At 41.8% G+C, this 25523-nt stretch overlaps 1 protein-coding gene across 2 annotated transcripts in view; it reads left to right on the top strand.

The window, feature by feature from the left end:
• The first annotated feature begins 1279 nt into the window (after nt 1-1279).
• ADAM8 (ADAM metallopeptidase domain 8) overlaps nt 1280-25523 on the top strand; it is a 54873-nt gene continuing 30629 nt past the window's right edge. The window contains exons 1-4 of one of the 2 annotated variants that reach the window (XM_082268350.1): nt 1280-1378; nt 7124-7200; nt 12188-12261; nt 20555-20633. In XM_082268350.1, coding sequence (XP_082124476.1) covers nt 1286-1378; nt 7124-7200; nt 12188-12261; nt 20555-20633 — 323 coding nt within the window. In that variant the 5' untranslated portion in view covers nt 1280-1285. Of the gene's footprint in view, nt 1379-7123; nt 7201-12187; nt 12267-20554; nt 20634-25523 lie in introns of both variants that reach the window. The other variant, XM_082268349.1, reaches the window with a different exon arrangement.

Genomic DNA, 25523 nt, shown 5'->3' with positions numbered 1-25523 from the left:
TATAGTATAGCTTTAGATGGGCGGTTGGGGGGGTCAACTCATATGTTGTCAACCAGCCTTGGGGGTCTTGCACCCTGCAGATTGAAAAAGCTCAGTACAACGTTTTTTTTTTTTTTTTACTAAGCTAAATTACAGTCCATTAATTGTAATGTGCCTGTGCACACAGGAGCGTAAACAAGCGCCGTGCATTCTTCAGTAAAAACAAAATAGAAAAATCTGCATTTTTTGGTCAGTAATTTATGCCTCATGCGTGCAAATACATGCGGAAATAGCAATTTACAAATTGCACAAAACAAGAACATAAGAAAACGCTTCCTCAGAAATGCGCACGCAATTGCGTGAACTCATATGCGCGAAAATACGCGCAAATACATAAAAAAAAAAACAGAAAAAAGTAGATGCTCAAACAGAATAGAGGCCATAGATTGATTCTTCCTCTGCTTTTGTCCCATCCACAATGTTTCACTAAACAAAGAGAACTGGATACTTTTCCTTACATGGTGTAACATTGCATATGTGTAAACCCAGGCTCAAAGTAGTTCAAGATCTTGTTTGCTTTTGGAAATGCCAGTAAAAACGTAGCTGTGTCAGTAAATTTCAATCTAGTAGGTTGGCATCACTGCCTCCCACTGTCAGAATACAATAGTAGCAGTAGGAGGGATTCCCCATCACCACTGATTGTGTTAATGGGGGAATCAAGTTATTTTCTTTAGTACAACCAGTGATTGAAGGAAAGAAAATTGCATAATGTATGGGCAATCTTAGGCTGGCCATACACGGGTTAAATCCTGGACGTTTTAGCAGGAACCAGCCAAAATTCCAACCATTAATGGACAGGCTGAATGTACCAAATTGATCGATTGATCAGATTGGGTAAAACCAGTCTTCCAGATTCGCTTGCCATCCCAGCAGGGACAGCTTTCCCCCGCCCTCACCCCCCCCCCCCCCCCACTGGGAAAAGACAATTGCTTGGCAGGAGGGATTCCCTGTCTGTTGATGGGAGAATTGAGCACATTTCTTTCCTGCAATGCACACTGTCTGTGATCTGCCTTAGTTGATAAGGTTAGGCAGTCATGAGAGTCTACAATTCCAGAAGAAGTGTCTCCATTTTGGTCAGGTCTCTGTAAACCAAGATTTTGCCTAAATTTCAACAGTTTGATCGCTTTTATTTTATTGTGAGATTTATTTTATTTATTATTATTTGTTTGTTTATTTTTTCTTTTATCGATTGCGAGATTTGTCTTTAATTTTGGTTTAATTTTTTTCCTCTGTAGGATGTTCGGAAATGGTACAACTTCCCCACGTGAAGACGTATGAGACCGTGATTCCACAAAGGCTGCACCAAGTTTTTTCTAAGCGGGATTTGCATGGCATGCCGGTAGGTATTTCTACATAAACTCAGGGCTGCTGGAGGGTCTATTGATGCTGGGGGCCTATTGATGCAGGGTGGATCTATTGTTGCTAGGGTGGTATTTTGTAACGGCCAGTCCGTTGTGCTGGGGGGTTTATTGTGTGGGGGTCTATTGTTGCTGGGGAGATCTATTGTTGCAGGGGTGAGTCTATTGTTGCTGGGGTAGGTCTAGTTTGCTGAGGGTATCTATTGTTTTGGGGGGAATCTATTGTTAATGGGGTGGGATCTTTTTTTGATGGGGTGGGCCTAGTGTTGCTGGGGGTATCTATTATTGCTGGGGGATAAATTGTTGCTGGGGATGAGTCTAGTGTTGCTGAGGTTATCTATTATTGCTTGGGGGGATCTATTGTTGCTTGGTGGGTCTAGTGTTGCTGGGGTATCTGTTGATGCTGGGAGGATCTATTGTTGCTTGGTGGGTCTAATGTTGCTGGGGTATCTGTTATTACTGGGAGGATCTATTGTTGATGATGTGGTTCTTGTGTTGCTGGGGGTATCTGTCATTGCTGGGGGATATATTGTTGCTGGGGTTGGGTCTAGTGTTGCTGAGGGATCTATTTTTGCTGGGGAATTCTATTGTTGCTGGGGTAGGTGTAGTTTTGCCGAGGGTATCTATTGGTTTGGGGGGAGGGGATCTATTGTTGCTGGGGTAGGTCTAGTTTTGCTGAGGGTATCTATTGTTTTGGGGGGAATCCATTGCTGATGGGGTGGGTCTAGTGTTGCTAGGGGTATCTATAATTGCTGGGGGATATATTGTTGCTGTGGTTGGGTCTAGTGTTTCTGGGGGTATCTATTATTGCCGGGGGGGGTCTAATGTTGCTTGGTGGGTCTAGTGTTGCTTGGGTTATCTGTTGATGCTGGAAGGATCTATTGTTGCTTGGTGGGTCTAGTGTTGCTGTGGTATTTGTTATTGCTGAGAGGATCTATTGTTGATGATGTGGGTCTAGTGATGCTGGGCGTATCTGTTATTGCTGTGGGATGTATTGTTGCTGCGGGCATCTATTATTGCCAGGGGGATCTATTGTTGCTTGGTGGGTCTAGTGTTGTGGGGATTTCTGTTATTGCTGGGAGGATCTATTGTTGCTGACTGCAGAGGATCTATTTTACTGCTTTTCTTGTTATCATTAACAAATTCAATACAAATGATTTAGTAAGACAAAATAATACTTGGTTCTGTATTCTCTAAAACGATTGGTACTGGGAGGTGGGTAGGGGGCGGAGGCAAGTAGTGGCTCAGAAAGGGGGGGGGGGTCCTGCACCTATTTTCTAAGAAAAAAATACTGCTATGAATTTTCATTTCATCAGATATTATACCAATCATCATCTGTAACTTTAAATGTACATACGAGTGTTCATGACGTATGTACGTGGTACTGAAAAGGTTAACCTAAAAAATGGTGGGTCAGTGAACTCTGTGTGCAGGAATGACAGGAGAATTTATTGGGCAATCCAGGAACTCAACTCATAAACCATCCTTGGAGACAAAGTTCCTGCTCTGATCGGGAGATCTCAGCCCCCTCCCAACGCAGAGAGTGCAGAGCTATTTTTCATGTCGCTGAGATATTTGGGCTTTCTTGGGACTTCCACTCACAGGGTAGAGGAGGGGTGTCCAGATAGAACATAATGTAAGATGTCCGCTCATTATGTCCCTCTTACTCACTATGAAAGTGTACATTTCTTTAGTGTCACAGATGACAAACGTACCACTTAAGCCCCGGAAGATTTTACCCCCTTCCTGACCAGGGCCTATTTTGCGATTCGGCACTACATGACTTTAACGGACAATTGCGCGGTCGTGTGACGCTGTACCTAAACGAATTTGACGTCCTTTTTTTCCCACAAACAGAGCTTTTATTTTGGTGGTATTTGATCACCTGTGCGATTTTTTTGATCATGCGCTATAAACAAAAAAAATAGCGACAATTTTGCAAAAATAACAATATTTTTCACATTTTTTTATATGAAATTCCCCCCCCAAAAAATTTAAAAATCAAAATTTTTTAACATTTTAGGCCAATTTGTTTTCTGCTACATATGTTTGGTAAAAAAAAATCGCAAAAAGCATATTTTGATTGGTTCGTGCAAAAGTTATTGCATTTACTAACTAAGGGAAAGATTTTTGTCATTTTTAGTGTTTTTTTTTTAACGAGTAATGGCGGCGATCTGCGATTTTTTTTTTTTTTGCGGGACTGCGACATTGCGGCGGACAGATCGGACCCTTGACTGACATTTTTGACACTTTTGGGGGTACCAGTGACATTACTACAGTAATCAGTGCTATATATATGCACTGTTACTGTAAAAAAGACACTGGCAGTGAAGGGGTTAACTTTATTTGAGAGGAAGGGGTTAAGTGTGTCCCTAGGGGTGTGATTCTTACTGTGATTGGATGTGGCTGTGTGTGTAACAGCACAGATCAACGGTAACAGGACCGTATGATCTGTGCTGTTACACAGGGAAGAATGACAGGCGGCTTTGTTTACATTAGCCGCCTGCCTTTCTCCCGCTGTAACTGACGATCGCGAGTGACCGGCGGACATCGGGTCCGCCGGTCACTCGCACGTGGGGGGGTCTGTGACCGAGCGGGAGCGCGCCTCCAGCGGCGCGCGCTCGCTCCCTAGAGCCTCACAGGCTAGCGACGTTAACCTACGTCACTTTGCCTGAGAGGGGCTGACTGCCGACGTAAATCATCGTTAGGCAGTCGGCAAGTGGTTAAGGCCACATGCACACTGGACGTTAGAAAAACGTCAGAAGCTTTGTAGTGAGTTTTTCAGCGTTTTTTTAGCTTTTTTGCATTGGCGTTTTTCAGCGTTTTTTAGCAAAAAATCGCCTATCTGCCATTTTAGTAACTCAGACTTTCCCACAATGCAATGCTTGCCAGAATTGCATCGCAGTCATGCAGTAAGATTTAGGTAAAAAAGGGTCCTACAACATTTTGGTGCAAATGTGGACCTTTTTTCCCCCCATCAAAATCGCATCACATGGATGCTAACTGCATTTTGCAATCTGTTTCGGGGGCGTCGTTCATGGAACATTAAGCCCCCGTTCACATCGGGCAGATTTGACACGCGATTTGCATGCCAAATCGGAGCCTATTGCCGGCAACGTCACTGTCCGAATTGGTGCAACCCTGACTTTGTGGCGCCGCACTGATTCCTAAAAGTAGTTTCTGCACTACTTTAGGCGACTTCAGGGCGATTTCAATAGACATCTGCGCATGAACCTGTACAGATGTCTGTACAAATGGCCCCCGAAGTTGCACTGACATGCGAGTTTGAAATTGCGCGCGTTCAGTGTGAACTGGTGCCGTTGTAGGCAATGGGCTCCAATTTGACATGCAATTCGACATGACAAATCGCTTGCCAAATCGGCACAATGACAACAGAGCTTCATGTACCATGAACAATACCCAAAAACAGATTGAAAATGCAGTGCTCTTGGCAGAATTGCATCGCATGGGTGTTCACACTCATGCAATGCTGTTAGGTGTGGAGAAAAAAAGGGTCCTACAACATTTTGGTGCAAATGTGATGCAATTTGAGCCATACAAAATATATGGCTCAAATCGCATCGCACAGACATCACATGTGATGTGCACAGGAATGCGGTGAGTTTTTGGTGCAAATCACATACGGTGTTCAGCATGCACCAGTGTGAACCCAGGTTATGTTCCATGAATGACACCCCGAAACAGAACCCAGGCTTTAAAAAAGCAATGGAGTCAAAAACGTCAAAAAACGCCAGTTAGCAGTATTTTTTTTTTTTTGGCGTTTATTGGCGTTAGAGCGTTTTTACAGCTGAAAAACGCCACTCAAAACCTACTGGTTTTTGTTTTTTTTTTTTCACAGCCAGAAACTGCCCCTCCCAAAAACTGCTGATAACAGCCTGTGTGTGCATGGAGACATAGTATACCATGCTGGGGGGTTTATTGGCTGTATAAAAAAATGTTTGACGCCAAAAACAGCCGCTGTAAAAACGTCCCGTGTGCATGAGGTCTAAAAGGTTATGGCGCTTCAAGTAAAGACGATGAGTAACTGGGAAATAATATCTGCCCCCTCCGCCTGGATATAGAAGGGATTTAGGTAAACCAATCACTTTCATTTCAAATAAACAATACAATGTTTAGATTGTAAGCTCATCGAGCACGGGCCCTCCTGTCCCTTCTGTATTGTAGATTTACCCCTCTACGTTGTAAAGCGATGCGCAAACTGTTAGCGCTATATAAATTCCTGTAACATAATAATAATGTTAATGTCATTTTGAAAGTCATTTTACTATTTATAAATCTGCTGCTTTCAATAAATTGATACATAATGATCCTGCCATGAAACGCATTGTTTCCCATCACTTCCTGTTATATGGTAACCGCACGCCGTCCCTGTCCTCCAATTGTGTCCGGTGTTCTATCAGAATAGCACTACCTATCAGATTCTGCAACCGGAAGTGATGTTCGGATGAAAACCGCTTACTACGCATGTGCCATGCATTCCAACATGGCCGCTATGCGTTCCAATAGGTTTCCTAATGTGACAGAACACGAAGCAGCGCCGGACATCTTCTTACACCCGCTCAAGTCTTGAATTCTACATTTATTTTAGCAGTAAACTCATCTTATATACTGAAATAGACTATTTCACCGCGACCGAGTGAAATAGTCTACTTCACTATATAATCAGTTTGTCGCTGAGCTGGGTGTACCAAGATGGCCGCCACCACTTTCTACCTGCAGGTTTCTCGCTATATTTACTATATTACAATAGTAATAGAAAATTGTAATTGTGGGTTTTTAATAGGGTTAAAATAGGTGATGAGGAGCGACATAACGTCTTCTCACCACCTGTCACATGCCCTCTGAAGAGCCACTGCTGATCGCTCTTCAAAAGGCAACATAAATGTAAACAAGCCCTAAAAAAGCTTCCACAAAGCTTGCCAAAAGCTCTGTAAATGCTTTGTTAATGCTTGCTATACACATTGTTGGACGAGCTAAAGCTTATCTGAACAAAGCTGTAGAGTTTCTCACACTTACGGCCCCAGTAATAATGTTCCCACCAGTCAGGAAGTGTGGGAAAATCTCCAAGAGCAACACAGACAGAAATAAAATAGATTTTTATTGTTGTCTTTTATGGATTTGACCTCACTTCCTGTCTAGTGAAAACTGTGACAACAGCAAGTGAAATGTCTCTAGCAGAGCCTGGGATAGCAGTAAGAATTCTCTTCCTCAACTCTTCCTCACTCTATCCAAAGCTACAATGAAACATTTTTAGCTGAACATTCACTTTAAAATGACACAGTTAGAATCTTTAACAACTCTTATTGCATAATAGAGAGCTTTGCAGAGGCTCACTTCTTCCTTTAACTTTGCTTTGCTGGCACATAATTAAAGTGAATGTAAAGTTTAATAAAAACAAACAAACGGGTTTACAATTATGTCATCGATATATCGGGCGAAGAGAACTAGGTTCACTCCATACAGGTTATTCTCTGCTCTTTGCAATGGAATTACACAGAGCAGCCCCAACCCCCCACTTCTGGGGACCCTTGCTGCCCCAGGCTTTGAAACCACTTTAACCCTTTATAGCAGAGCCTTCCTCTCTTCTGATATTACATGGCAGTTCAGGCTAATTTTATTTTGATGGTAATATAAGATTAGCTTATTATTATTCTAGTGAGTCACTGATTATTGGTCTAATTGTTTTTAATTGTTATTGTTTACAGAAACTGTATCCAGAACACGCTCAATACGCACTAACCGTGGAAGGCAAGAACTACACACTGAAGCTGCTAAAAAACAGGTATTGAAATCAATGGTCTGGGTAATGCGGTTGTCTGGTGCTCTTGTTGAAAGAGTTTGTCAATAATTAAAAAACAAACATATTATACGGACCTGTTCAGTGCAATGGAATTGCACACAGCGCCCCCAACCTCCTTTTCTGGGGTCCCCACTGGCCTCCTTGGCTTCTCCTCCTTCTCTGTGTGCCCCCATAGACTCAAACAGCATGGCTCCGGCCTGCCCCCACTCTCTCCTCACAACATTTGATTGATAGCAGTAGGAGCCAATGGCTCGATGTCCTGTGAGGAAAGAGAGAGGAGTGCACCGCTGCAGATGGGATGACTGCTGGATCGAAAATGGGAATCAGTAGATATTTCGGGAGGTCTGTGGTTGTGTATGTGTGGGGGAGGGGGAGGCATGCAACAGCTGGGACATTTTTTTGTTATTATTTATTATTTTTTTATTCAGATGTAGCACCCTCCTATGTAGGTGCTAGGAAAAAGCATCAAGTGGCTCCTTCTGCTTATCAGGGGAGCCTGATCAGTTAGTTTAGTCTGTCACGTTTCCAGGTGTGATTTACTGGGTTTAGGGGAGTATCCCCACTGTATCCAATGATGGAGCTTGTTGGACAGTGGAGGAAACCTAACCAGGGTTTATGGCTGTCTCAGTGGGTGGGCATTGTCGCAATGCATCCTGGGATTGGAAATAAATCCTGAGGGAGCATGTGACAGGGTGTCTTTTTGGGGAGCAAAGTCCTAGGAGGAGGTGGACGGCTGTCTCTCCTCCTGCAGGTGTGAGGAAGGTGGTTCAGGCGGTCGGCCTAGTGAACCAGGTCTGAGCTGCAGAAGGATCCAGAGTGCTGACAAGTGGAGCTCCTGGCAGAATCATCTTGGGAAAAACAGTATCGCGAGTACCAGGAGATCTGCCTAAGGGTCTGCATAGGAGAGGGGATCACTCCAGGGAGGTCAGGGGATCCAGGAGACAGCTCACACAGGAAGTGTATCAGTAACGGGGGTGCCGTGTAGTTGACCCTGAAGATTAGGAACAAAGGGGGTGCCAGGAAGGGTCCTGAAGTTGTTCAGCAGTACAGATTACCTCAGGATACCGTTTACCTCAGGATGCTCAATTATTCTACTTCACAACCAAGGGCTAAGTGAAACAGCGGCCTAGCCATGACTAGCGTTACCTAGCGTTGCTCAGTGTTACTTAGCGTTACTCAGCATTTTCAAGTCGTCGCAGCCAATTGTGCATAGTTGGAGTATCCCACTCATTCCCTTCTCCCATCCAAGTTGTTGCTAATGGTAACCCAGGGGAACCCATAACCAGCAGCTCCCAAGGGAGTAGTGCTACACAAGTTAAAACTGTCTCAGCTTTACAACCACTTCAAGGTTGCATTTTAGTGTTTTATTCATTTTTAGGGGGGGGGGGGGGTGCAGCACCATACACATTGGTTATATGTTATGGTCTGTATTCTAGGCTGCTGCTTCTGGTAAATATCTTTCTTACTGTGCCTCCTTCAGATACTGTCCTTCCTGATCAGCTATCTTTTGGCACTGTAAAGGTTAATAGCAACCACTGCTACTGAGAAAAGTTGCACCACACACCGCTTCTACTCTCTCTGCCATTCACAGAACTTTAGTCCACAGAAACTTCGACCCTGGATGCTTGCTGCCTGTGTCCTGGGTCGTTTGGAGGCTGTATTTACATGTAATTGCTCAGATGAGTGGTTACATACAAATAGTGGTGGCTCTGGCAATAGATTTGTACAGAGTCCAGATCTGACAGCTGCTCCTATTAGCACACGGTGTATGTATGCATGCAGTGTTTGCAACTGCCAGCAAGAATCTACTGATTCTCGCCAGCTGCCACCCCTGGGCTTTTACTATTTGGCCATCTAAATGTAAGATTAACATTTCTTACTTTTCTGTGGATTGGTTAGGATTTTAACCCTGTATATATCACTTTCAACTAAATTAAAGTTAAAACTTTTTTTCATTTTGGATAAGTGAAGAGGGTTATCATCACTGTCAGGTTTTTTTTTGCCATCAGTGTCCCATTAGACATTTACTTCCTGTCCCAAAGCCACAACAGGAAGTGAGAGAAAATCCCTCCAATTAAAGCAGTTGTATCTCAAAAAAAAAAGAAAAAACCCTGCAGGACAATGGCATATTGTGCAAGTATGCATCCCATACTAGCACATTATAGTTACATAGTAGGTGAGGTTGAATAAAGACAATAGTCCATCCAGTTCAACCTGTGTAGGTGTGTGTGGCTGTAATCATCTCACATAGCCCTGAATGTTCTGATCCTTGAGATGTAAGTCTAAGAGTCTTTTGAAAGCCACCATACTTCCCGCAGAAACCACCTCTTGTGGTAGAGAATTCCACAATCTTGTAGCCCTAACAGTAAAGAACCCCCCACGTTGCCTGAGGTTAAAATGCTTCTCCTCTAATCGCATTGTGTGCCCCCGAGTCCTCATGCAATCCCTTCGACTGAACAGCTTATTTTCTAAGCTGAGATCCCCATTGAGATATTTAAAAATTGCTATCATGTCCCCCCCCTCAGGCGTCTCTTCTCCAGGGAGAATAAATCGAGCGATTGTAGACGCTCTTCATAGTCAAGGTCCTCCAATCCCCTAATTAGTTTAGTTGCCCTTCTCTGGACTCTCTCCAGCTCCAACACATCCCTCCTGAGGACTGGCGACCAGAACTGGACAGAATATGAAATACTTATCTTAGAACAAAGCCCCCACATGGTCGCCCGGACACCGCCGCTTTCCCTCGGCATCTCTTCCGGGTTCGGTGGCTCCGGCGCTTTGAGTGGCCGGAGCCACGATGGCTTCACTCCCGTGCATGCACGCGGGAATTCACTTTCCGGCAAGGAGCTCTGAAGGTCCGGCAAGATATGCAGACCTTCAGAGCGCATGCGCCGCCGGTGTCAGCGGCTGCATTCAGGGTGAATATCTTGTAAACCGTGCAGGTTTAGGAGATATTAATTTTACCTACAGGTAAGCCTACTTATAGGTAAAAGTTAACAAGCGGAGTATACTACCGCTTTAAGGAAATCCTTGGTTTTCACTAGAACTAGTGTCCCTATTGGAAGATTTCCCCTCTATTTCTGTTCTGGGAGCAACATAAAATGTAAGATTTTCTTTTACTTTTGCTTTAATTGATAATGGGAAACATGACAAATATAGGGTGATTCTCCCTTAGGCTGGCCATACATTATACAATTTTCTTGAAAGTTACCTTCAACTATGTAGTACAAAGGCCTGCCTAATGGATACAAGTGAAAATGTTGGTTAGCTTTGACCTTCTATTACGTGGTTTTTGGTAAATTGTATAGAAATTTGTATAAGAAAATGGAACATGTATGGCCAGCCAAAGGCTCCATTCACACCAGTGTGTATTGTTTTCAAGCGTTTTTTTTGGGCATTTTTTTAAATGTTTGGAGGCAGGTATTGACATCTGACCAAAAACGCTTGTAATCTGCCAAAAAAAGAAGCTCATGTACTTTTTTGAGCTTCAGGCGTCTTGCTTCAGGTGACAAAACGCTCATATGTGAACAGAGGCCATTGAAATGAATGGTAATTGCTTGTTGGGCGTTTCAGAACTTCAGAGAAATGCTCAGCTGTGAACAGGACCTAAAGGGAGATTACAGCATTAAAAACAATGGCAGATATCTAATCTCTCTCCACTCTTCTCTAAAACTAGAAAAAAAAATTGCCTTTTAGTTCTTTACAAACAATTAAAGGCTCCCAAAAGTGCTGGCTCATAAGTTTACTCAAACTCTGTCTCAGTACTCTACGGGGACCTTTACAACTTGGGTGTGCTTTATATATGCTTATCCCAGGTCTCTGCAGGCACCACCAATGGTTTCCCTTTAGCACAGCATGTTGAACCCTGAAAGACAAAGGCATAATGGGCTAGTATGCATCGCATACTAGCTCATTATGAATTACTTACATTAGAATGAAGCCCCGACACGGACCCCCGGACACCGCTGTGGGAGCTGACATGATCCCTCTGCGTCTCTTCTGGGTTCGGAGGCTTCCGGCGATATGAGTGGCCGGAGCCGCGATGACGTCACTCCCGCGTCATTTTCCGTCAATCTCCCGGCAAGGAAAGCTGTGAGCGGCTGCATGCAGTGCAAATATCTCCTAAACCGTGCAGGTTTAGGAGATATTATTTGTACCTACAGGTAAGCCTTATTACAGGCTTACCTGTAGTTAAAAGGGGAAAAAAGCAGTATACTACCGCTTTAAAGGTTCCCTTACACCAAGTGTCTTCAAACTATGGTTCTCCCTTTGTTCAGGAACTACAATTCCCAACATGCCTTGTCTTGTCGGTGAATGTCAGAGTTTTACAATGCCTCATGGGATGTGTAGTTCCGCAACAGCTGGAGGGCCGTAGTTTGAGGATCCCTGCCTTACACTGTTGTTTTCAGTAAAAGGAGTAATGGTTTTCTTTTCTGCTACCTTTATCCGATGCACAGATGTAGGCACCGGTGGAGTATTGTGACAACTGTGGGTGCCAGCTGTCAGAATACAATAGCCGGCAGTGCAGATTCCTCCATCTGCACCGTTTAGTTTGGATGGGGAGTGGAGTCAAGTGAAGTCTTGCCTATTCGGTAAAAGCCGTTTTCTCATTGAAGCTGCACTTTGTTAAAATAATGGCAGTTTTAGTTTACCATATAGGTTCAAATCTGCAAATATGTCATCTGATCATGATATTCAAATATCATTGGTTACAGCTAAAAACAACTTTCACTTTTTTAGAAAATAAGAATCCTTATTCTGCTGTGTAAGCTGTATGAATTGAGCATTTTGCATGTTAGTCTGCCACTAGTCAAAAACTGCCTGTTGTGCATTTCTGTTTAGTAAATCAGGTTCAGTACCTTTTTTATCTTGTTTTTTTTTTAAACTGTGCTCTGCCTTAACATTCTATTTTATTAACTTATTAATCATTTATTTAAAGCATTTGTCTTAATATATAATGTGTCTTTTGTAGAGAATTGCTGGCGAAAAAGTTTACAGTAACCTATTATTTGGATGATGGGACAGAGGTAACAGAAACTCAGGATGGGCGGGTAGGTACATTTCATATCTACCATATGTTAATGTTAAGAGCTATGCAAAGGGTTTTAAAGGCGTTGTAAATCTCAGACTTGAAAGATGAACACAGCATATCCCTCTATAATGTGTACTTGTCTCACTAAGTGTCACTTCTGTCTGCTGCCTAGTTCCTCTGCCATCACTGTGAGCCACTTCTGAAAAGTTTTCCTGACACCAAGAGAAAAAAGGTGACAGAGGGAGCTCAGTACACAGCCTGTGATTGACAGCCTCTGTTCCTATGTGAAGGGGGGTTTGTCCCAATCAGCTCTTACTTAGCTCTGCAGTGTGTGTCTTTAGCTCCCTGCCTCCTGCTTTGTGTAAGCTCAGGTAAGCTGTATTATTCTGCACTTTGAATGGCTGTGAAGAAGAGAAAACTGCAGATAAATAGGTACAACTTATGTAGGAGAATTGGTTTATTCTGTGTGTATGACCTAAGGTCAGCCACTTCACTGGATATATTTAAGGGTTTACAACCACTTTAATGTTTTGTAATTTCCTTACTTGCCTGAATATATAAGATGACTATATACATATCAAGTATTTTTGATAGTATTTGTAGGTTAAAGATGAAGTAAAGCCTGAAGAATAATTTGAACCTATAAGTAAGCCTATAATAAGGCTTACCTATAGGTACTGTAAATATCTCCTAAACGTGTACTATCAGGGCATGCGCTCTGAAGGAACGGCCACCCGTGCCGTTCCTTCAGATACCTGTGCTGTGAATGACGGCTCCCCCGCGCATGTGCGGGAATGACGTCATCGCGGCTCTAGCCTGTCACATAGCTGGAGTCCTTTGACCCAGAAGGAAGACCGGGAGAAAATGGACGCTGCCTCCAGCTACTTCATCACATCGCTGGAGGGCTTTGTTTTCAGGTAAGTTTCACATACTAGCACATTATGCCTTTACCTTGCACGTCCTAAAAAATAAAAAGTAACCAGCAGTTTACTACCGCTTTAAAGAAGAATTATTGAAACAACAAATGTTTTTTAAATCCCCAAGGGGACCAAGTGCTTTTATTACTTGGTCCCATTCTTATCTGTGCTATAGTTATGCAATAGAAAACATTGATATTTGATGCTGTAGCTCCCCCCCATACTGAAGCCCAAATTATGGATTTACATATGGGGGAGTTACAACACAGCCCTAATTATTGTGCCCTCTCCCGGTCTACATTGTTTTCTCAGGCCTCCTCTCCCATACTTTGTCTTCCCTGGTGTCTAATCTGCTTCCTATCTCTTTTTTTAAATTCCCCCTTTGTTCTTCCATACTTCCTTTCCCTGGCCACTTTCATCATACATTTGGAAGTGTGGAGGGCCCATCCTCTGCTCTGACCCTATCTGCTGTGTGCTCATTCCCCTGGCAGGTAGGCTGTGTGGATGAGCAGTGTTGCAAGGAACTACAAGTCCCATTAGCAGATGGGGAAGTCAACCTCTATATGTAGTAATTTGCAGACTGCCAAAATTCTTGCCAACAGAATGTAATAATGCCAGGCGTGGGAACGCGCATTAATGTGCATGTAAAAGCAGCTGTTTACTATTTTTTGCTGCTGCTACTAAACTCCTGTGAGAGAATAAGACATCAATAGCAAACCGTGTGCATGAGGCCTTGTTTGTCAGAAGGAAGACACAAACTCCAACATGCAACGGTTTGGGTAATTCAAAGGTATGCGACACAAACTGATATAAAGCACATTGGAATTTTTGTGTTTGTTTAAAGCTGCTGTTTTATTTGCAAGAAATGCCCATTTCTGTCCATTGGTGCAAGTCTTGTGACTTTATTTTGCTTACGCATTACCTTTTTCAGCCAAAGCATATTTTATATAAAAAAAATTGGCCTGATGTAATGGACTATCAATTGAGGTGACGTAAAGCAAACCTATGAACATCCAGCTACAGGAATAAGCCTCCATCAGTCTTCTTCTTCTTATTATTATACAGGATTTATATATTGCCAACAGTTTGCGCAGCACTTTACAACATGAGGGCAGACAGTACACTTACAATACAATTCGTTATAGGAGGAATAAGAGGATCCTTCTCTTTAGAGCTTACAATCTAAAATGGAGGGTCAAGTGATACAAAAGGTAATAGCTGTGGGGGATGAGCTGATGGAGAAAATAAAAGTACAGTTGTTAGACAGGGGCAGAATAGGCTTCTCTGAAGAGGAGGTTTGTCTAAAAGCAAACAGTAGGTGATTGTCGGACAGATTAAGGTAGGGAGTTCCAGAGAATGGGAGAGGCTCAGGAAAAGTCCTGGACTTTTTGAATTGAATTTGTTGGATGAGCAGAAGCCAATAGAAGGAATTAGCAGAGAGGGGTTGCAGACTCTGAACAATTCAGCAACATTCATGATGGACTGAAGGGAGATAGCCTATGTAAAGGTAATCCAATGAGGAGGGAGTTGCAGTAGTCGAGGCGAGAAATGACCAGGGAGTGAATCAGAAGCTTAGTGGTGTATTGGTTAGGAAGAGGCGTATTTTAGAAATGTTGTGTAGACAGAGAAAGGATATGATCTGAAGCATACAAAGTGATGTGCCTCCATCCCTAATTGTATGTAGATGTGACAAACCTTGGTTGTTGAGTGACTGGTGGTGGACATGTTTAGATTCAGTTAGTGTATCCTATGTGTGAAACCCACAGCTGGCTTTTGCACCTCTTAACCACTGATTAGTCATAAAGTAGTCACGTTTAGTTATTAAGCACATCTCAAGTCGGTTTGGGCGTGAATTTCCCTTCAGCTTTTCTGTCTATTCATTGCTTTTCTGCATTAGGACTGCTGCTTCTGCTGTGCGTTTGGAACACGTCAAACAGAGTTCAGTAACATCACCTTTCATTGAGTAGCATACATGTCGGTTTAGAGGCAGCAGCTTTGGGCTGCGCTATATTTCGGTGGATGTAGTATATCCTATTAATGTTAGTTTGATCAGCAAGCAAAGCAGGTCAAACACAACCTTTCCATGTCAAATGCTACCTTTTTATTAGAATGCAATTGTGTGCCTTGAGATGGAAAACCGTGTTTGACTAGAACAGCCATGAACACTGAACCCCTGGGGGTCATTCACACTGTGTGTGGTGACTAGCGTTCTGGATAAACGCAGGTCAACGCTAGGGCACATAGAAAACAATGGGTTTCACACATAGGATTCTGGCACCCCTAGAACAAATGAATATTTAACAAGTGCAGAGAAGGTACCACTGCAAGAGTACTTTGTTTTGTTTTTTTCCAGCTTGGAGTACAGCTTTACACACAGATATGGAAAGTCACAGAAAAGCACTGCATGTTATTCAAAGCTTTTCTATATCATTACCAGTGTCACTAAAGTTTTTTGGAAATAACCAGTTCCCAGCAAGTGCAATGGTTCCATTTGGTTCTCTCTCTCCCCCCCTCTATCTCCCCCCTCTCTCTCCCCTCTCTCTCTACCCCCCCCTCTCTCTCTCTCCCCTCTCTCTCTACCCCCTCTCTCTCCCCTCTCTCTCTCTACCCCCTCTCTCTCTCTCGATCTCCCCCCTCTCTCTCCCCCCCTCTCTCTCTACCCCCCTCTCTCCCCCTCTCTCTCCCCTTTCTCTCTCCCCTTTCTCTCTCCCCCTCTCTCCATCTCCCCCCTCTCTCTCCCCCTCTCTCTATCTCCACCCCCTCTCTCGCCCTCTTTCTCCCCCCCTCTGTGTGTCTCTCTCTCTCTCCCCCCTCTCCCCCCCCTCTCTCCCTCTCTCCCCCTCCCCCCTCTGTCTCTCTCTCCCCCCTCTCTCTCTTTATTTCTCTCCATCCCTCTCTCTCCCCCCTCTGTCTCTCTCTCTCTCTGTCTCTCTCTCTCTCTCCCTCTCTCCTCCCCTCTCTCCCTCTCCCCCCCTGTTTCTCTCTCTCTCCCCCCTCTCTCTTTATCTCTTCCCCCCTCCCCCCTCTCTCTCTCTCTCTCTCTCTCTCTCTCCCCTTTCTCTCTCCCCTCTCTCTCCCCCTCTCCCTATCTCCCCCCTCTCTCTCCCTCTCTCCCCCTCCCCCTCTGTCTCTCTCCCCCTCTCTCTCCCTCTCTCCCCCTCCCCCCTCTGTCTCTCTCCCCCCTTCCCTCCCCCTCTCTCTCTTTATTTCTCTCCCTCCCTCTCTCCCCCCCCCTCTCTCTGTCTCTCTCTCCCTCTCCCCCTCTCTCCTTCCCCCGTTTCTCTCTCTCCCCCTTTCTCTCTCTCCCTCTCCCCCCCTCTCGCTCTCACTCTCTCTCTTTCTGACCCTGTCTCCCCCCCCCCCCCAATACTAGCTTGCTTGAGAACACTAATGTTTTCCACAATGTATGTAAAGCGCATTAACATTGGTTTGTGGCTTTTCTTTGAGGCTGGTGCAGTTTCTTAGAATCTCCATATGTTTATAGTAACACAGGTAGCATGGTTGCTGGGTTACACATCTTTTTTTTTTTTCTTTCAAATATGTGCAACACAGACACAGATTTAGTACTGCTGTGACATTGCATAACACATTTTATATGGAAAAGATGTTCACTCTTCGGCTGCCCATAAAGGCTGCAATAAAGTAAAGAATGCTCCAGATTTGTAAGCATCACTTGCAATTACTGGCTCATTTTGGATGTGTTTAGAGGACAATATTGAGCTCCTCGGGGTCCGTATTATCACACAGGGAGAGTGTTTGAGCTTTTTGTAGCGCGTTGATCCCAATCTTTCCCTCCGCGGTGTAGTGGTATAGATCATTGGATCCATGTGTTTACTGTTGACAACATTGTATAGATCCTTATACTGAAACAGGTTACGAGAACAGCCATATGTGCTATTGGCCCATCTATAGACTGCTTACTTCTGTGACTACAGGGCTGAAGGGTAAAGCCCCTTACACACGGGCCGAATGTTGGTAGACAACGGCCAATTCAAAACAAAAAACTGGCCTACATTCGGCCCGTGTGTACGTCGGTCTGTCCGTTCTGCCGGCTTCTGTTGGACGTGCATACTGAAAAACCAGTATCCGACTGACTCCCGATCAGCGCTCTCAGCCAATGGCAAACATTTTGCATGCAATGTTTTTGTCTCAAAAAATGACTAATTGCGTGTACCAGGCTTAAAAAAAAGGACCAGCCTACTGTTAACTTAATATGATTACATTAGATCTGCCTCTAAAAAAGGATAGTTGAAGCAAACACTAAACAAAGGACATATTGATAAGCATATTTTCTCCTTTATTCTACTTAGATCAAGTAAACAGGGTGTTTATGCCAGAAAGGGAAATACAGGAAATTATATTACTAAGCTGAGCTGCATTTTTTTTAATTTTTTTACTGCTTTCCAACTACTCCCTCTTAAGCTGCAAAAGTAGTTGACAGGGGTGTACATTGCCCATGGCTGACAAAATGCATCCTCAGTATGATGCTCATGGCAGTACCTCCTGCAGAGCGTGACCAATTTAATTAAAGGAAGCCATTATGGTGATTCCCTAATACCTCCCAACTAGGCTAGCATGGCTGCCTCAATGTATGTAATAATACATGCTCATTAAATATATTCTATACACACCAATTTCATATTTATATATTTTTTCTATATATTCAAGCCATTCCTGACCTTTTCTCGGCAGTGTCTGGCTTCAATACATTGACACAGAATAAACATTCAGATTAGAAAGTTGGAGTAACGTCAGGACTCCTGATCATCATACTTTTCCATGGCATCGCCTTGGACCAGGCTTTTTCAACCCTTAGATTCGTTGAGTTTGCCAGGGGTTCCTTGAGCAATTTCTATCTCTCCCTGACACCAATGATTTTTTTTGCTATCTGTAAGGTGGTAATTATTTCCAATGACCACAAGTGTAAGGAGCATTCTTCCCACTGACCATTATACCAATGTATTGTAAGTTGCGGATATAGTCATTTTTTAGCAGGGGATCCCAAAGACCAGAACGTTTTTTCAAGGGTTCTTCTGTGTTAAAAAGGTTGAGAAAGGCCACCTTAGAAAGTTTTGAAGCCCGTATGGATGCCTCCTACCCATTCTTTAGTGCAAAATATGTTATCCCTGTCCACTTCTGTTGGTTGCCAAGTGCTTAGCTGTGTCCTTAGAGAAGACCTTACCCAATTGCCAATTCCGTTGTTCTGTTTCCCCCCTCTTATGTACCATTTCTTGTTGTCTTTACAAAGCACGTGAGGATGGTTCACTGCTCTGCACAGTACCTTTTTTATTTTTGTTCGTCTCAAAGTATTATTAAAAATGATTGAAACAGAAAGTTTGAAGCCATTGGATCAGCATGACAACGAAGTAGCTATCATTTCAGAAGTAGACTCCCCTCTCTTAGAACAATATTGCACATTAGTATGATCATATCGTAGCATTGCAGGCAATATGTGATCTGAAATATTTTATTTACAAAAGTAGGACATATCTTTACAGTTTCAGAACCTGCCCATGCATGTGCTTTTAGTGATAATGCCAGCACGGCCTGTATTTAGTTTGTATTTTTTGCTTGTGTTTGCCTGTATCCTGGCTGGATGAGTAATAATATCGCATACCAAAGGAATTTGTGTAGCACCCAGTGCAGCTGCTATTGGGTTCAGCAGCACTGGGGACAAAGAAACAACAACATTGGTAAATCATTTTGGCTATCATGGATGTATACAGAGTTTAAGCACCACTGTAAAAGCAGTTCAAATGTTGTTAGGGTACCATTTTTAATGAGATAATAGTAAATATATACTTTAAAGGGGTGCTATTACTCAGAACAGCTGAGCAGATATGTCTTCTGGAGTGTGCAGTATAAAATAATAAGGAACATTTTTTGGTTAGAGGCAATAAGAAGTCCTCCCACTCATGTGCAGAGCAGAAGTTATAGAGAGGAGGATGTGTAGAAAGATCCGTCTGCTGTTTTCTCCTTCCTTCTACTCTGCAATCTGTCTCTCCTGGAAGGCTGGGTGAGACCTGCATGGCTCTGTCATTGTAACACATGGCTCGGTAGAATGTTTGAATCTCTTAAGAACACACTGTATTTAAAAATGGCATGTTCTTCAGTCACATCTTCTAGCTGATATTTTAAATTGCATTGGATTGCCCATATCTAGGAAACACATTGGGCAAGGCCAGGTTAGAAACACTAGGCCTGTCCCTTTTGGCCATGGGTGTCCAACCTTTTGGCTTCTCTGGGCCACAATGAGTGTAGAGAAATTTTCTCGGGCCGCATATAAAATATATACTATAGTTAAGGTATATAAGTAATAAAATGCCGCTGCGCCCTTCCCACGCCGCTGCGCCCCCCGCACTAATTTAACATAACTAGAGGATGATGAAATGAAATGGAATCAGTATACAGAGGTTTACTTCTTCTGAGAGATAATAAATGAACACTCTAACCACCATGACCACTTCAGTGATTTGGAGTGGTCATGGTGGTAGGAGTCAAAAACACTGCACATGCTCGCCTCCCATCCCCCTCCCCTCCGAGGCAGCCTCTGCCTACAGTTGAAAGCTGCTGTGACCATGCCCCCGACCTGACTTCCTTCCTCCCCAGCAAAAAAAAAACAATTGTCAGGGGGCAGTGGGCCGCATTGCCTGCGGTTCTGGGCCGCACGCGGCCCTCGGGCCGCAGGTTGGACATGCCTGCTTTAGGCCATAAAGAAGAAAGCACATTTTCTGCCTAGTTATTACTCACACTAACATTAGAAAAAGCAGAAACCTATTTGCATGTTGTTATAATATTTTAAGCTAGGTTTGGACCAGTAAAATAAGTAAGAGGTGGTATTGGCAAAGAGATGCTGCTTTGGTCACCAAAGATTATGAGTATATGAGCATCAATAATGGAAATCTGGACTCATTGAAGTGTTACCACTTGGATTTAGGGCCCAAGTGTATTTTTAAAATATATAAATTATATACACACACACACACGCATCTCATAACCCCATAGAGAGTCTGTGTGGTATTGTCAAGAGGAAGATGAGAGACACCAGACCCAACAATGCAGATGAGCTGAAGGCCACTATCAAAGAAACCTGGGCTTCCATAACACCTCAGCAGTTCCATGGAATTTTGGGTTTTCACTAGCTTTAAGCCATAATCATCAAAATCAAAAGAAAGAAATGCTTGAAATATATCAAGGTCTGAAATCTCAATACCAGTAATGAGGTCTAATAACGTCAACAAATAATCAATTTCTTTTCTAATATCAGACTGTGGAACATATGACGATGTTATCTTAGATTTTTTTTTTTTTCGTTTCTGTCATGATACAAAAGATAAAGTGTAAGGTGTCTTTTTTTAAATATATTTTTTAATTATATTTTGTGTCCTTTAGGAGCACTGCTTTTATCATGGACATGTGGATGGACAAAATGACTCATCAGCCAGCATCAACCTCTGTAAAGGAATAAAGTAAGGTCTGCCTGTGTGGCATATGTAATGTATACCATGGGATATTGGTGATCTTGTCATCCATTCCTTCTGCCTGCTATGTGTTTTTTTTTTTTAAAGGTCCACTGGATAGGGTTACATATTTAGGTCTGTAGACAGTCTTCTCACAGGCAGAAAGAAGGATTGTGAGATCACATGTGTAAATGATTTGAAAGGTTAAGTACAATTATAACTAATTGTTTAGAATGATGTGTAAAAATGGGCTGTTTCTGACAATTTCTCACGCATATGGTCGTTTTTTTTTTTTTTTCTAGCCTTGCTATCCTGGTGTTGGCTTTAACATTTTTTTGTGCACATTAATTGGCTTGGTGTTCATCAGACCATATTGAAACAAATGAAACAGCAGCTTTCTATTGTCCAGTTTGATCAGCCATAGATGTCTTTATTTTCTCATGTCTCCCCTGGTTACACCCAGGGAGATCCAGTGGTCCATAGATGTCTTTATTTTCTCATGTCTCCCCTGGTTACACCCAGGGAGATCCAGTGGTCCATAGATGTCTTTATTTTCTCATGTCTCCCCTGGTTACACCCAGGGAGATCCAGTGGTCCATAGATGTCTTTATTTTCTCATGTCTCCCCTGGTTACACCCAGGGAGATCCAGTGGTCCATAGATGTCTTTATTTTCTCATGTCTCCCCTGGTTACACCCAGGGAGATCCAGTGGTCCATAGATGTGCTCTAAAGTGGCAGCTGCTGAGGATGCGTTTTCTTGTATAGATACGGATTGCTCGGCTTTAATTTACTGTTGCTTAGGTGCATTTATGTGCATAGATGTGTTTAAATGTACAGCCCAGGGAAATCAGCCACAGAAACTAAAGGAAACCAAGCAGAATTTATCTGTTTACTTTGTTCCATTTCCCCCCAAACTTCTGTTTGCATGTACGTAGGTTCATCTCATATCCGACATTTCCTCCAACAGTTTATTGAATCTTAAAGGAAACATATAGTGGGCTTGTATATATTTTCTTTACGTATTGTGGTCAGGACTAAAAAAAACAAATTGTAAAACAAGTTGGCAGGAAGCTGGAGCCTTTAGCCCCCTTTGCTTAATATTTTCCAGGATCTCTTTAGCTTCTCAGTAGGGAATTTTTTTTTTTTGTTGGATAGAACAAGTCGGGTTAGAGCCTCTGAGTGGATTTCCACTATTGAAAACATAAAAACAAGAGAAGGGCGCACCGACCTAGTGCAATACCATAAAGCGTTTATTGGAAATGGTCAAAAATCACAACATGCATTATGCTCACAAAAGTATGCTGTGTGTAAGCATAAAACCAAATAATTCCTTCGGCTATCCAGAGACCTCAGGACCACGTTCCTAACCACTTTAGCCCCGGAGGATTTGGCTGCTCAATGACCAGGCCCTATTTTGCGATTCGGCACTGCATTACTTTAACTGACAATTGCGCGGTCGTGCGACACTGTACCCAAATGAAATTGACGTCCTTTTTTTCCCCCCAGAAACAGAGCTTTCTTTTGGTGGTATTTGATCACCTGTGCGATTTTTATTTTTTGCGCTATAAACAAAAAAAGAGCGACAATTTTGAAAAAATAACAATATTTTTCACATTTTATATATAAAAATTCTCAAAAAAAATGTAAAAATCAATTTTTTTTTAACATTTTAGGCCAATTTGTTTTCTGCTACATATTTTTGGTAAAAAAAAATCGCAATAAGCGTATTTTGATTGGGTTGCGTTTACTAACTACGGGAAAGATTTATGTCATTTTTATTGTATTTTTTTTAACTAGTAATGGCGGCGATCTGCGATTTATTTTGCGGGACTGCGACATTGTGGCGGACAGATCGGACCCCTGACTGCCATTTTTGACAATTTTGGGGTTACCAGTGACATTACTACAGTCATCAGTGCTATAAATATGCACGGTTACTGTAAAAATGACACTGGCAGGGAAGGGGTTAACTTTATTGGTGATCAAGGGGTTAGGTATGTCCCTAGGGGCGTGATTCTAACTGTCAGGGGGCGTGGCTAGTGAAATAATCACAGAGACATGCGATCCTATATAGCAGGATCACATAGCCCCTGTCATTACTTCAGGGGGAATGACAGACGGCTGTGTTTACATCACAGCCGTCTGTCCTTCTCTCACTGCTGCGGGAGATTGCGAGTGGCCGGCAGCCATCGGAGCCGCCGGTCACACACGCTGGCTCCCCAGGGAACGAACGGGGGTGGGAGCGCGCCTCAGGTCTCAGGTGCAGGGGCTCGACGAAGTACAGTTACGCCGGTTTGCGCAGGAGGGGCTGCCTGCCGCAGTAAAACTGCGGCGGGCGGTCGTTGAGTAGTTAAAGCAAAGTTTCTTATAATGGGAGAGGAGTGCCAGAAAATGAAAGGCGTCTGCTTTGCTCCATGGGAGATGTAATCAAGTGATGTGTACTCCTAAAGGCCTGCTTTTTTTCATGGTAACATTTGCTGATAATCGAAGTGATGGTAAACGCAGATATGTAATGTACTGGCTGGCCGTATAACCTGGTCTGCTTCATTCCGGGTATTTTGGCTGAAATTGATAATTTGCTGAAAGACATAAAAAATAACTCATGTTGGGTGTTTTAAATTTAAATTTGTTACAAACCTTATTTTTTATGTGTTTTTTTTTTTTTTTTTTCTTTTTTTTTTTTTTCTTTTGTTTGCATAAACTGTGATACTTGGGATATACAGTACAGTTTAAACGTTTTTCTAGGCCTTGACTGCAAAAAAATCTCACAGCTAATAAAACGTGAGTTTTAATAGTTTCTTTTTATTTGTTAGATTTGCATTTACAGTTTTCAACAGCTTAAATAGATATAAATTGTTTGGTTAAGGCAAGATAGTGTCTTCTTTGTTTCAAAAGAACATTCATTTTACCAAGTAAAGTAAAAAAAGAACTTCCTGTCTTCAGATTATTAACGTCTATATTAGGAAACTCATAACATACAGGAAATGTGCTTTACGGAGGTAATTTCTCATTCTTAATTTCCTGCCCTGAGATATCAATCCCCCCTACTGCTTCTACACAGTTGAGTGGTTGTTTAGAAAGGACATATAAGTAGTGATACGCAGAAAACCATAGATACAGATAATCACAATCTATATATAGAACGTAGTCTGTACATTTGAAGGAAGGAAATGCTCTTTTATTTTATTGATCAGTGTGACTGGAATTTAGTTAAGCATAGTAAGATATGCATAGCTTGCGTGTGCTTTTTTCAGTAGACAAAGAAAGGGTCAAATTAGTTGAAAAAAATGTCCAGCTATGGAATAAAAAAGAAAAACATGTCCAGCTATGGAATAAAAAAAAAAAAAAAAACCTTTAGCTATGGAATAAAAAAAAAAAAAGAAAAAGAAAAACATGTCCAGCTATGGAATAAAAAAAAAAAAAATGTCCAGCTATGGAATAAAAAAAAAAAAAAAAAAAATTTCCAGCTATGGAATAAAAAAAAGCATGTCCAGCTATGGAGCAAAAAAAAGAAAAACATGTCCAACTATGGAATAAAAAAAAAAAAAAAAAAAAACGTCCAGCTGAGGGAGCAAAAAAATAAAAAAATAAAAAAATAAAATAAAAACATGTCCAGCTATAGAATAAAAAAAAAATAAAAAAAAACATGTCCAGCTATGGAGCAAAAAAGAAAAACATGTCCAGCTATGGAATAAAAAAAAAAAAAAAACGTCCAGCTATGGAGCAAAAAAAGGAAAAAAAAAAAACATGTCCAGCTATAGAATAAAAAAAATAATAAAAAAAAAGATGTCCAGCTATGGAGCAAAAAAGAAAAACATGTCCAGCTATGGAATAAAAAAAAAAAAAAAAAAACTTGTCCAGCTGAGGGAGCAAAAAGGAAAAAGAAAAAAAAAAAAGAAAGAAAAACATGTCCAGCTATGGAATAAAAACAAAATAATAATAAAAAAAACATGTCCAGCAATGGAGCAAAAAAGAAAAACATGTCCAGCTATGGAAAAAAAAAATAATAATAAAAAAAACATGTCCAGCAATGGAGCAAAAAAGAAAACCATGTCCAGCTATGGAATAAAAAAAAATAATAATAAAAAAAACATGTCCAGCAATGGAGCAAAAAAGAAAACCATGTCCAGCTATGGAATAAAAAATAAAAATGTCCAGCTATGGAGCAAAAAAAGAAAAACATGTCCAGCTAAGAAAAATAACCATATTAACACACATAGAAATGTATATAAATTGGATTTTCTGTCATATATTCAGAAGTCCAAAGGATAATTACAGAATTAAATTTACTGAAAATCTGATTTATTTTACCATTTATAATACTTAAATTTTTCTTTTATAAAGCAGATCAAACTCAGGCTATATTTTTACCCAAAGCAAAAAATATTTTGACCATCGCTTACAATAACTTCTCAGTATATAGTTCAGAGGCTAATCACTAAAATTGTGCATTTAGCTTTTTTTTTTGTACCAGTCAAATAAACCTTAACCTGTAATTTTCTGACACTAAAAAAACGGAAGCAATAAATGGTAATATGAGGCAGGCTAGAAAGATTATCCTATCAACAGATAAGAGTTTTAAGAAAGTAAAATCTGAAAATTGCTCAGAAAACCGCATGAGGCATAATTGTTAAAATTGAAGGAAATTCTTGGCTGCCAGCGCTCTGTGAACATGTAGAAAAAAAATGGTCAGTAGATTATAGGCCATATTTATAAAGCAGTGAATGTGACATTCAGCTAACATTGAGAAGTTGTTAATCATTACCTTTTAATTTAAAACATATTCACCAGGAAGATTCACTTGTAGTGAATATTTGGTGAATGTCACGTTCACCGTTTTTCAAAAATATGTCTCTAAAGTTATAAGGAAAGCAACTAGATCCTGCCGCTCTCACTTCT

This window comes from Pelophylax lessonae (genome assembly GCF_965119305.1).
Source record: "Pelophylax lessonae genome assembly, chromosome: 9".
NCBI lineage: Eukaryota > Metazoa > Chordata > Amphibia > Anura > Ranidae > Pelophylax > Pelophylax lessonae.
Note: the sequence above shows the minus strand (reverse complement) of the source record. Positions and strands in the feature narration are given on the sequence as shown.